At 37.5% G+C, this 12,416-nt stretch overlaps 1 protein-coding gene across 12 annotated transcripts in view; it reads right to left on the bottom strand.

The window, feature by feature from the left end:
- Positions 1 to 831: 831 nt before the first annotated feature.
- The window catches only part of ZNF536 (zinc finger protein 536), a 408,639-nt gene continuing 397,054 nt past the window's right edge, over positions 832 to 12,416 (bottom strand). For 11 of the 12 annotated variants that reach the window (XM_084644830.1, XM_084644831.1, XM_084644827.1 and 8 more), the window contains one exon: positions 832 to 3,503. In XM_084644830.1, the coding sequence (XP_084500956.1) occupies positions 3,268 to 3,503 (236 nt within the window). In that variant the 3' untranslated portion in view covers positions 832 to 3,267. The remainder of the gene's footprint in view (positions 3,504 to 12,416) is intronic. The other variant, XM_084644829.1, reaches the window with a different exon arrangement.

Here is a 12,416-nt window from a genome sequence, read left to right as displayed (position 1 = left end):
TAGTCTGCTTTGGTGCATCCATTTATTGATACGAGTTAATTATTGTTACTCTTTTCAATGAGTGTCAGTCAAGAACTTCAGATCCTTTAATGTAGTTGCTTCCAAGTATGAAAATCAAACATATACAGGAAGAATAATGATGCATCCGGTAGAATATGAGGGCTCTTGCACTTGCAAATTTCTTTAAAATGTAGGCAATTTTCTTTACATGCACCATTACAATAAACCTCACAATTTTCTAAAGCCAAGTATATGATCTATACAAACAAATGTGTTTTTAACATGAAACATGACTATATACATTACAGTATATGATACACACTTTAAACACTTTAAAATCAATGCTTGATAGACCCCAAGGCTTTTTCTGTAGTACATAATTAGTATTATATAAAACAATTATTACTACATGCTAAAACAGATTTCCACAGTCTTTCAATTAGTCACAATATATAATATATCTATATCTATATACTGTTTATAGATTTGTTCTGATTAATAAGTGGACTGAGCACACACACCCAGCATAGTACACTCCAGTAACTGCCTAACAACAGTGAATTTACTGACATTATTTTTTAATATCTGACAAAGCTGCAGAAAGTAATGTTTTAAGTGTTCCTAATAAACATATGCAAGTAGGAAAACTTTTTTCAGAGGTAGAGGTTTTATTGCGTAAAACACTGGATAAAACTGTACTGCTTCAAAGACAATTTTTATTCTAACAGCAGAAAGAAAACAGTCATTGCTGAAAAAACAACTTTTAATACTTCTATACCAGAATAAAGTTCTGTCAACTGATGTATTATAATAATAAATAATGACCAAGAATAAACTTTAAATACAAAGTTTTCTAATTGTTACAAGCATAGCAACAAAATCCTCTACTCTATTATTCTCAGATTTCCTCCAAGATAGAAATTTTTCTTTGTGTAGGAATGTAGACAGTATTATGACCAGTATCACAGACTACAGAAGTTACAGAGAAAAAACTTGACATGTTTAGATATGAGAAGCATGATGATATTCAGAAACTGACAATGCATCACTGCTGCTGTCACTTGTTTGTATTACAAGTTACAAATGTTCTGGAAAAAAGGTCTATGTCAGAGGGGAAAATAGGGACAGTAGCACCGGACCAAATGGAATCAACACACACATCACAAAGAACGGGAGATGTTTCCAGTGTCACAAACAGAATTATTGCCTGTCGTATCTGAAAATGCTCAGAAGACACAAAAGAATACTGAAAGAGCTCAAAAAGTGCAAGAAATGGAATGTGGGCTTTTTTCTTTTTTGTTTTTTTTGTTTTGTTTTGATGTTTTTTTTTTTGCTAAGATATTGAAGGCGGCGCAAACACACAAAAGCAAGCGACTGACACAGTCACCAAACACAGTAGTGCAGTTAAAATCCTAAAGCTTACTACAGTCAGAAAGTTTTCAATAACATTTCAATCCTTTATCTAGGATCATAGAAACAGTTGCATTAAGTTTATCAACTCGATTTAAGTAAGGCAGTGAGAACTATTCTAGAAAAACAAGAAAAGCAGCTTGCTCTGTGCCAGATGGGTCCAAGTTACACAGTGACCTCATTTAAACTGAAACTTCAGTTGGATGACATCCTTTCCGACAGCATATGCAAACCGTATTCCTTATTAGCCTGAGATTTTTTTTTTCCAGTCTCAGGGTAGCGCTAAGAATTTTATTTACATTGATTGCAGTTTAGTATTTTTTGTAAACTGCTTTAGGCAGAGCTGAAGTTTTAAGGCCCTGGGGTTTTACTCTGTGCTCCCAGCCTGCAAAGAAATATTGACTTTTTTTTTTTAAAGTCTGGATGATTTTGTTTTAGAAGAAGTTAATACTTCTCTACTATCATAATAACCAGATAAACAGCACCGATTTTGCTTCTATCAAAGGAAGTACATTAAAAGGCTAATTTTTATGCCATTCAAGCAGATTTAAGAATAAACCATTACCTATTATTCTTACTTTTTGTTTTTGTTGTGTGTTTCATTGTAGTCTCTCAAAAGCTTCCTATATGGCAAAGAACTTAATAAATTTGGAGGATCCAATCAGTAGAAAAGCTAAAATCTTCAAAAATATAGAACACATTTGTTTTACAAAAACAAAGAAATATTAGCAAAAACACTTTTCTTCATTAGAGACAAAGAGCAGGATGTTTGGATTCATATTTTAGGTCAAGCTACTTTATAAGAGCTTTCTCCAGAAGAAACTCCTGCACTATGTCTGTAACACTTATAAAACCTAACAAATGAAAACTAACCATGACTGGGGAATCCTTCATTCAAGTAAAAAAAGAAAGAAAAGAAAAGAAAGAAAAAGAAATCAACCCGCTAGTTAATAATATTCTGTTTCTCACCAGCACCTTCTACAGATAAGGTTGACTAGTTTCACTAAACAATGTTTTTTATATATTGTACTTCTACTTTTACAGCAACCTATTTCTTCATCAACAAGAAAGAAAGGAATAAAAGAATTTCCCTCAATACTGAAAGTTGATCTAAAAAAAAAATGGAATTACACAACCAATCTTCAATCACACATTGGTCTTCAGATTCTTTCTAACCATTGATTCATTTGGCTGTATATTAAAAAAAAAAACAAAAATGTAATATCACAATCCTTTCCAATATAGGTCAGTACTGACCCCAGCTTACGGGCCGTCTAAGATTTCTCCTATAGTGCAGTTGCAACACCACTTGAATTGATTTTCTCTGCAATGACAGCTCCAGTCAGACTGGCACCATGGCAGTCTACCAACACATCTCATTACTATGCTAGGCAAATGACAGCAGCTGGTGTCATATTATAAAGGTGTTTTCAACAATGAAAACACAGCCCCTCAATCTTCAAGGCAACACTAAATCATTTAGACGGTATCATTTTTCTGTTAAGAGCATTATTTTTGGACAAAGACCACTTTGAAGTTTGAAATCGCTCTGCTTTTTAAATAACTAATGACCTCCCAACATTTTAAAATCACTTTATTATCCCACCTACATTGTTTGGAAGTACTTGTTGCCAGGTAACAGTTTAGCAGCCATTTTCAAGGGCTGGGAATTATTTTTTTCTTTTTGTAATATATACGTATATATATATATTTAAATGTTTTAAACATCCTGTACACCACTGGGAATTTGTACACAATTCTTTTTCTTGGAATGCAGTTATCAAACTCTTACCCAAATGCAACCTAAGAACTGTGTAAAATAATATTGCAATATACAGATTGATTTGTTCAGCTGCATTACTCTTGGGCCTTGCTGCCCTCCTCCGTTAGCTCTGCTGAGCTCCCAGGTTTGACAGCTGCAGGTTCCTCTAAATTCCCAGAAGCCTCAGAGTCAACTCTGGAGCGCTTGAACCTGCGATCTGGATACTGGCTGTTGTCAAAAGGCATGCGATGGACACAAAGAACATGGGTCTTCAGATTTCCCTTCTGAGAGGCACTGTATGGGCAGTATCTGCACTGGAAAGGCCTGTGACCTGCGTGACAGACAAAAGTCTGGTTAGTTTTTCTCATATTTACATTTTCACTGCAAGCCAGTTCTTTGCAAAGTGTAACAAAGAAATACTGCTATAAGGAAGTGCTGCATGCATTGAGCAACAATAAGAAATTCATAGTTCTTTTGTTGAGTTCTATTCATACAAACTGTATTGTTAAAAATTCTTTTTCTGGGACATTAAAGAAAACTAAGCCATCCCCTCTCACTTAGTTAACATAATTGTTAAGCATTCACTCTGTGATCCAGTCTGAACACTTGCAAATAAAGTTAACCATATAATAGATTCTTTTATATTTGTTGATTATCTAGAGCAATGCACGATGACAATGTGCAGACCACACTCTAATAAACATATTTTGTCTTTGAGTGGGTTTCTGAGGATAACATTGTATGTTTCATGTTATGTACATGGAGTTGTTGTGTTGTTTTGTGTTTTTCTGGATGGATAGCAATAATGGATTGAGATAAGCAAGGCCTCAAGCCTACAAATACTTACACATATGTGTAACTTTACTGCAGTGGGACTACTTGTGAGTAATGTTATGCAGGTGCATGAGTGTTTGCTGGATGGAGGCTCAAAACTATAGCTAACTTAAAAATAAAATATCCAGTCTAGATTAGAAAAGGAATGTTACTGCACAGAACCTGATGTATGCTTGTGTATGAAATAGTGACTAAAAAAAAAGGCATGAATGAAACACAGCTCTTTTTTAGTCAGTCTTGCAATGTGCTTTATATTATTTTTCATATTATTGTGACTTTGAATCTTGGTGCTGTATCTGGTATTGGAGGTTATGTTTCAGCAATCACATTTCAACCTATGCTGGGAAGTTGTTGATGTGTTTTACTGGAACTTTATGAGCTTTGTCTCTCAAATTAACTTAAACCAGGACCATCTGAGGTCAAATGCGCTTAGCTTGCTTTAATTTGCTCAAATAAATGAATAAATAAATGTGCCAGACCATCTACATAAATCCAGGACAAGTGAAAAACAATATCCAATATCCACATTAGAAGAGCACTTTTCCCCCTCTCCTGTTTCTAGACGACATACTACATAGGACGCAGAAGGAGGAGGAGGAAAGTACTGTAGGTGTGAAAGCACTGCAGTGCACACTGTGTGGGAAGAGGCCAAGAGTGCCTAACTCGATAAATGTCACAGGCAGGTGAGCTGTGGCCAATCATCATTTAGGTGTTATCAGGTTAGTTTTACATAGGTAAATGGAAGATGGGTAGCCTGGTCAGATGTTATTCCCATTAGAGAAAGAGGTCTGAAGTGACACCGGGGTTACACTGGTGGTGTTCTGGATGGTGAGTTGTCAGGAAAACTCACTCCCTGTGAGAGATGTCATCAGTTGAACTAGAGTGCTTGGACCCCTAAAACAACCCACTATTTTTAATGGAAAAAGTGGGAATTAGCACCTGAAGACTGAGTCCACACAGAAGATTCTAGCTGCTCCTCAGGAGGAGAGAAGTGTTGTGCCCAGAACACAGCCCCGTGGGCATGTTTCCTCAAGCGAGGGTACGACATTTGTGCATGGAGGAGATGCCTGCCCATCATCAATGAACTGATGTCAGTTGTGTTAGGACAGGGTCCTGCTCCAGAATACAAAATATTTACACTGGCCTAAATGGATCCATAGGACACAGTAAATTGGTTTCTACCTAAGTCTCAGACTTGAAGCACTGAAGGTTCTTCTGCTCCTCAGACAGGGCAGGTGAAGGGAAATTTTCCAGACAAGGTACTCAGGGAAAAGAGATGAAACCCAGAAATTATTAGTCTTAACAAGGGCAAATCTCCAAGGAAAATTTAATCTTGAGAAAAGTAAAAGGAAACATAGTGAACACAATTAGGAATGGTAGTTATAGAAATAGGAATGGTCAGGGATTTCACAGAGGAATTTCAGCAGGAGGACTAGAAACAGTGGTCAAGGAAGAGATTACAAGACCTATTCAATGCATTTCAGGATCAGTCCCTTAAATCCAAAGGCGTATACGTTCATAACTGCACTCACAACATGTTTGAAAGTATCAGTTATATTCTTCCACAATCCACTTTTGTGCACAGAAAATGGGTAAAAAACTGAATGGGTATAAAGAAGGAGATTTCACTGAAAATATGATTTGCATAGTTTTGGAAATTCTAAGCTAGATTGCAAAACTCAGAAGAAAGGTCCAATAAAATCATTCCATTTCACAATTATCCCTTCAATTCATAGAAGGAAACATCGCACCTTGGAAAGGGACCTCAGTAATAATGTATGAGTTTGGTCTATTTTATCCTGGCTAGGGTGTTTGTAGTTTTGATTTTAAAAATGTCTTTATTTGTTCATCTGGTGGTTTATGCTGAGGATCACAGTACATGTATTTTAAACTGAAGGCAGAATCTATACTGAAAATCCTGGAACCATCATTTGCTGATAATAAGTACTATGTTGATTGATTTATATATATATATATAACACACACACAGTGCTTTTCATCTCAGGATCTCAAAGCATATAGAGACGTAGGTAAGTATTATTACTCTCTGCTACAGATGAGGAAACTAATTTACAGAGAGATTAAGTGACTTGCCCAAGGTCACATGGGAAGTCCTTTGCAGTCAAGAATCAAATGCATATTTCCTGACACCGAGTTCCTTGATATCACCATAAGATTACACTATGTGCCTGTTGTCAGATTCCTTTATGGAAATGATGTCATCCTATCTGATTAAAAGGACCACTGGAATTTATATACTGACAAAATGTTTGTCACAAAATGCATGTAAAACAAATTCTTCCTATAGTGAATAAATTAGCCATTACTGCATTTTAGTGAATTTATATTTTAGGATATATAGTAGCTGTAAATACAAGTGAAAACATCAGTATAACGAAGTCTTTATATATTATTAAAGCTAATTTGCTATAAACAGTCTAGTCTCTGCAAAGGTTTCATATAAGAACACTTAAAATTGCGTGGACTAATACTGTCATAATGGGCCCCATCCAAAACCCATTAAAGTCAACGAGAGTCTTTAAATTGTCTTCAGTGGGCTTTGGGTCAGACCAATGTATAACAGTGTTACCGGTTTCTTTACCTGCTGTTTAGAGAAGCTTACCTTTCTTTCCCCTAACATACTTTTATTCATCCATCCCTTACATTTTAACTGATTTACAGCATTGCAAACAGATACCAAATTATATTTCTGCAAGCTTCAGTTTGTATATTACAAACATACACAAAAAAAGTATGTTAAATGAACATTATTAAGGTTGCAAAGTCAAGCAGTCAAAAAGTTGGGAAATGCCAGAATTAGTGTTGCCTTTGCAACCTTCATTCAGGCCCCTTGCATGTCTGCATTACAATACAGTCTTTAACAACATGATCACATACTATTTTTTCCACAGGAACTCTGCCTCAGTCAGTGCACTGAAGGGATGGTGCTCACTTAATAAGCAGCTATTCAATATTTTGTTTTATCTTCACTGCTCAATGTCCAGCCCTAGGCCTCTTTCGTGGCACACTTTTCAAACCCTGCTCTGAAGACTGAATTATTAATTTTCTTCATGGTGCTCATCACTACAGTATCTGAGTGTATCACAAATATGAATGGTTTCAGAGTAACAGCCGTGTCAGTCTGTATTCGCAAAAAGAAAAGGAGTACTTGTGGCACCTTAGAGACTAACCAATTTATTTGAGCATGAGCTTTCGTGAGCTACAGCTCACTTCATGCTCAAATAAATTGGTTAGTCTCTAAGGTGCCACAAGTACTCCTTTTCTTTTTACAAATATGAATGAATCAACACCCCTGTGAGTTGAGGGAGTGGTCATATTCTCATTTTACAGATGGGGAATTGAGGCACAAAGAGATTAAGGTCAAAAATATCAACTAATTTTGGGTGCCCAATTTGAGACACCTAGGACCTGACTTTTCAGGGTGCTTAGCTTTATATAGCGTTTCACATGTTCAAAGAACAGCTTCCTTTGACTTCAGAGTGTGTAGCACTTCTGCAGACCAGACCCCAATGTCTCTCATCAGGCACCCAATTAGCAACAACTTGTTGAGAAAACTGCTTTAAGTGACTTGCCTAGAATGACACAGGAGCTCTGTGGCACAGTCAGGGATAGAATCTAGTTCCTCCAAGGCAACAATCAACTGCCTTAACCATGAGATCTCCTCCTGCAATCCCCAGCCTCATTCACTATATACCTTCCAACTTCTGCAACAAATGAGGCCGGAGTCCTATAGACAACAGCCTCCTATTCATCCCTGATTCATCCCCAAAGCAGCTCCAGCCTGTGCATTGAATGAGGCAGGGGTCCTGTGGAAAAAATTGTATGTGATCATGTAATTAAAGACTATATCATAATGCACATGCACACGATTGTAAAAGCAACCTTAATTCTGGCATTTCATAACTTTTTAGTGTTTGACTTTGCAACCCTAATAAATCCCTTTATTTTAAAAAGCAAAATAAATTTAAAAAACCCAGAAATTCTATCATTTAGCATCGTGAAGCAACACCATTAGAGTTGGACACTTTAGATCCACCACACAGACCTCTGCCACTTGAGCTAACAAAATAACTGACAGCAGTAGTAGGTTGACACCCTCTGTGTGGACCAGCATTTAGAGAGGGATGGACACCTTGACAGCAGGTTTCTTAGATATTTTTTGACCTCAGAGGAATGGTGAGACTCAGGAATCTTATGTTCCAGTTCAGGCTCTGAAATGGAGTGTGATATAGTGGGATTCTTCTGCTCATTCCCTTTCTTCATGACCCTTTCTGCTCTGCCCCTCCAACTTGTCCCTTGTCCTAGTGCTCTCTTCCCTACTTCTCGTTCCTCATCCCAGCTCTATTTCTTCATCTAGCCAGTCCCAGTCTCCACACAGCAGGCTTCTCATCCCAGTCTCCTTAGCCAGCAAATCCTAGTCTCACCCCTCCTGACTCACCATTCCTGTCCCAGTTTCCCCTATCCTAGTCCCAGGCTCAGTTCTTCCTGATTCTGAGTCCTTATCAATCTATCTTCACTCCCCTTTCACCTCTTTACTTCTCATCCCACTGGTTCTCAATCTCAGTCTCCTTGCCCAATGAGTGCTAGTCTCCCCCTCTGGCTCCTCATCCAATTTTCGTCCCTCACACTGGCTCAGTCCCCCACCGCATTTCATTCCCTGGCCCCAGTATCCTTGCCCAACCAGTTGCAGTCCACCTTTTTCAGATCCTAATCTCAACTTCCTTGCCTAACTAGTCACAATCCCCCCTGGATCCCAGTCCCAGTCTCCTTGCCCAGATAGTCCCAGTCTCCCTCCAATTCAATTCCCAGTTGCTTCCACCAGCTTCCAGTCCTGGTTTCTGCCCCTTCTGTCCCACAGGCTCCTTGTTCCAGTCTACTTCCCCCTCTAACCCCACCACGGGTCTGACTTTGGTTCCATTCTGGGTGGGAGCATGCCCAGTGTGGCCAGAATCTTTTGTAGAACTTAACTGCTGAAAACTAAGAAGTCTCTGCTGAGCATGTGCAAATCATGATTTTTAAAAGGCGTAGAACATTGTCAAATTAGGGCAGATTTACACAGGATGGCAAAAGGCATGCCCCTGATACAAAGGCCACCCACTGCCAAATTTCAAATCCCAGCTCCAAAGCAAGGGGGGTCCCAGAGCTTTTAAAAAAAAAAGGTCACCACTTTTTTTTTTAACCCTGGCAAAACAATTTATTTTCCTTAGACTTGCTCTCAGAAATGGCTGAACTGGTTTGGTTGAAATTTTCCAAAATATTCCACCTGAAGCAGACACCTAGAATGGAGGAATTCAGCCCAAATGGTTAAAGGCTTGGCATGTTATAAGCAACTGCAAACAGGGTCTTATAATAGGAAGTATAGGCAGCATTAATAACAAACAACACACTAGCCCTGCCTACAAAATGTGATGTCATTTATCAGTTCTTTGGGGGTATTAGCTTGACCATAAGTACTGATGATTAAAAATAGTAATACCAATTCATACACTAAATTGTATTAAAGTAATATTAAAGTAATATTTAAACAAAGAATTCACAAAGCATGGAGAAAAACAGCCCTTAATATTTGTAAAAAAAAACCTCATTCCATCCAGTATTACAAAAGGTTCAAAACTGTGCAATTGTACATGAGGAACATAATTTATTAATTCAACAAATTTAACAAATAAGACCATATAAAATACACCTAAATGGATTCTGTTCAATGTTGTCTTTTTTTCTATTGCTTACTTTTTGAGGCCATCAAAATTTCACATCACTGCCATATGAAAAGTAAGTACACAATAAGTTAATTTGTATTGTCACAATACAGTACAACTGTGGTAAAGAGCACATTCATTTTTAATCCAGTATGAATAATATATAAATATGTATACAGAGTGAGGGTCAAAGGAAAGCAAGAGGAACATTGTTTACAGCAGAAGTAGTACAAAAACCAGAGATTATTCTTACTTGCAAAGATAACAATATCTGCAATTTGCTTGTAACTAAGGGACACAGGAAAATGCCCATTTCTCTTGGATAACCCATCCATTAATTACAGCTCAAAACTTGTTGTGGGCAGCAGGTTCTTAAAATAACCCTTCCTAGATAAGTTGGCAATAAATTTATAATGTTTTATCTAGTGGTGGTTGGTGGGTTCTTTCTTTGCAAGTTATAGGTCATATATATTCTACCTTCTATATATCTTCCCATAAAATTATTTGAAAGCCCTTTAAGAAAAAGAACCCTGCCTGATGGTTCAGAAGATAATATGTAATGCATTGTGTTGCAGTGTGGGAGAATCGGGTTAGAGGCAGGTCAGCATGGAGAGCAAATTATGGAGTATCCTTCTGAGATATGAAGGAGGAGTGGGGGGACACTATATTGCTTACATCTCAAACAACCTGGCGGTAGAGTAGCACACTACATTGTTTGCACTTCAGTGACTGAAGACCTTTCAACATTGTGAACTGAGAGCAGAGATTGTAAAGCGATGGAGCTACAAAAGAAAAACAGGAAGGATCGACTATAATAGGAGTAATGGTGTCTGGAAGCAGTTGTGGAAGATGCAGAGTGCCCTGAGAGGTGATGAGTACCCTCAGAACCCACTGAGGCCAATGGGAGTTGACAGCACTCAGAACCTTGTAGGTCCAAGCCTAGAAATGGAGAAAGCACTAAGGCCAAGATGCTCAAAGGTATTTAGGTGTCTAACTCCCATTGAAATTGATTTCAATGAGAGTTAGGCATCCAAATACCTTGAGGATTTGGGTGTAGGACTCAGACTTGAGCTGTCCCAGTTTGTGTCTCTGCCCTGGGAAGAATACAGAGCTTGGACAGGATGAACATTCTGGTCTTGAAAAAGAACTAGCAAATATAAAGAAAAAAATCCAACCCTTTAGATTCTTCTGCCTTTTAAACAAATATGTTGCTTTGTTAATTTAGGTTTTGAGAAAAAAAAGTTTGTTTCGTTTTGTTTCAAATGTATGATCTGATATGTTGCTTTGTGACATGTCATGTCAGCCTACATCAGTCACATCGTGTTAGGTTTCATAACATGGCATGACTGATGCAGCCCAACATGGTGCCTCAATGGAATGGAATTTGAAAATGCAGGTTCTGAGAAAGGCACAGATCTCAAAGTAGGTTTTTATGACCATATAGGGGCAACAATGTCTACAGCTGGAACTGAGGGTTTGTTAGTGGGTTGTTAGGAATTCAAATGTTTGCCAAACCCATTTTCCATTGGTATAGCTTTAAAAATCAACCTGTGCCAAGGTCGCACATAAAAACCTCAATGTCAGTATAGCGTCATCAGGTTACTGACTGTACTCTGTACACCGCTGATCGTTGCTAATTTACCAACTTCAATATGGATCTATTATTTAAGATTCACACAAACAGGAGAGTGAGAGAAAAGAGATGAATGCTGAAGTATTTTTCATAGAAAAAAAATAATTTACATGGTGAAGCTGCATTTATTCTCCACTCCTAAAAATATTTGATTGGCATCCAAATTTTAGAAAATTTTCCACAAAGAAAGGTCTTATTTTGTGGTATTACAGGCACATATGTAAGGGTTTGCATTAAAATGTTAACATGGGCATTGGATTAGTCACATGGATAAGCCCAGGAATTTATTCCAAATTGTTAAAAGAGTACTAACAGCACCAGAATCATGGCTTTCTCCCAAAGCAACAACAAATCAGTAATTTGAAAGAAAAATGCCAATAATACATCATACACACAAGCCGTCTGTTGTTCCCACTACACTACTTTTTATTATATTGCATATGTATACATATATACACACACGGAGAGAGAGACAACTGCATACACACCATTTTACTTAGAAACATAGAGAAAAGGATGAAGAGCAATAAAATGATGAATGGAAAACAAATGCTGTGCAATGTGCTATAAATTATAATTAAATCCTGAGAAAAATGTTTACTAGATATGACATTTGTTCTCTTAAAATGCAAAAATGACAATGCTCATATGACAGAATGCTCTGAATGTTTCTCGTTAGGTGGTCGATGGTTCTGAAACATTGTAAGATTATTACCATGTGATATGGTAAGTTAATTTCAAGTTTCTTCCTTACTGTAAGTACATGCTTTTTGTTGCAACTTGACAATAAGTCCTGTCACCTCTTACAGATGACCACCTTATTAGGTCACTTTAAGTTTTTTGAGTCAGGACAATGGAAGACATGGAATGCTCTTTTTGTATTTGTAAAGTCTACTTTAATTTTCCTCTTGGAGAAGAAGAAGGATGGTCCAGTTATTAGGATACTAAGACTTCAGAGACCTGTGTTCAATTCCCTGCTCTGCCACAGATTTCTGAGTGACCTTGGCCAAGTTGCTTAGTTTCTCTGTGCCTCAGTTCCGTATTTGTGAAATGGGGA

Source organism: Lepidochelys olivacea (genome assembly GCF_965140295.1).
Source record: "Lepidochelys olivacea isolate rLepOli2 genome assembly, chromosome: 12".
NCBI lineage: Eukaryota > Metazoa > Chordata > Testudines > Cheloniidae > Lepidochelys > Lepidochelys olivacea.
This window is presented reverse-complemented; position numbering and strand designations above follow the sequence as displayed.